Consider the following 1,189-nt stretch of genomic DNA (forward strand, 5'->3'; position numbering starts at 1 on the left):
CATCCTCCCCCAGATTCCTCATCCTGCGTCAGATTCCTCATCCTCCCCCAGATTCCTCATCCTGCGTCAGATTCCTCATCCTCCCCCAGATTCCTCATCCTCCCCCAGATTCCACATCCTGCGTCAGATTCCACATCCTCCCCCAGATTCCACATCCTGCGTCAGATTCCTCATCCTCCCCCAGATTCCTCATCCTCCCCCAGATTCCACATCCTGCGTCAGATTCCACATCCTCCCCCAGATTCTCAGAATCTGAGTTCTTTAGGCGGAGAACCGGACCCCACAATGAGGAGGAAGTTCAGCCATTTTGTTGTGGTGTGGAAGCAGAGACGTCTGGTCTAGGTGACTAGAACTCAGAAAGCCTCCTCAGTGGGGTCTGATTGGCTGACGGTCATCGTCATGGCGACCCATAAAAACTGGTCCCTCCTAATGGTTTCCCTCTGGCAGAGGCAGCTGGGCAGCAGATGTTTCCATGTGGATCGGTGGAACGACGCCCCCTGCTGGTCCTCAGGGAGGCCGATAGGACGGACAGGAAAGGTTCCAACATTGTGTGGACTTTGATTAGGCCACTCCGTAGTTCCAGGTCCTCCTGAACAGTTAGAGCTCAGGAGGAGCAGCATAGATCAGGTTGAATCTGAAAACGTTGATCTATGATCAAAGTTTAATCTGATGAATCTGAACTGCAGGTAGAAACTAGTTAAACATCATTTTTAAAATGACATGACCACAGCGCCCCCTGTCTGCTGCTGCAGGTACGCCTCCATCCCTCTGTACCAGGTGCCCCTGGTGGCCCCCTGGCAGTGTAACCTGGGGGCCGCCCTGCTGTGGCCCCTGCAGCTCTACTGGTTCACTCTGATCTGCAGAGGAGCTCTGAGGCAGTCCAAACGGTACCAGAACCCAGCAGAACCGGCAGACCGCAGCTCCAGGAAGCAGCCAGGTGGACGCTGAAGAAGGACCAGGAGCCGGTGGACGGTTCTCTGGAGGTTCTTCATTTTCAGAAGTGGAGCCTCGTGGCTGAAGATAAACCTGAACAGAATAATCTGCTGCATCCAAACTGCTGATCAGCAGAACCAGAACCACAGGGAGGATGGAGAGGAGCTCCAAACATCTGATAGACTTTATGTACGGGACTCAGTCTGCTAGAATCATTTGGGTTCTTGGATCAACCAATCACAGCTCGTAGAAGGCA

At 53.4% G+C, this 1,189-nt stretch overlaps 1 protein-coding gene across 1 annotated transcript in view; it reads left to right on the plus strand.

Moving 5' to 3' along the window:
- The window catches only part of fam57b (family with sequence similarity 57 member B), a 5,852-nt gene extending 4,879 nt beyond the window's left edge, over positions 1-973 (plus strand). Inside the window, exon 5 of the mRNA XM_015393791.1 lies at positions 753-973. Coding sequence (XP_015249277.1) covers positions 753-948 — 196 coding nt within the window. The 3' untranslated portion in view covers positions 949-973. The remainder of the gene's footprint in view (positions 1-752) is intronic.
- Positions 974-1,189: the final 216 nt, after the last annotated feature.

The sequence above is a fragment of the Cyprinodon variegatus genome, unplaced genomic scaffold (genome assembly GCF_000732505.1).
Source record: "Cyprinodon variegatus isolate N-32 unplaced genomic scaffold, C_variegatus-1.0 Scaffold24, whole genome shotgun sequence".
In the NCBI taxonomy this organism is placed as follows: domain Eukaryota; kingdom Metazoa; phylum Chordata; class Actinopteri; order Cyprinodontiformes; family Cyprinodontidae; genus Cyprinodon; species Cyprinodon variegatus.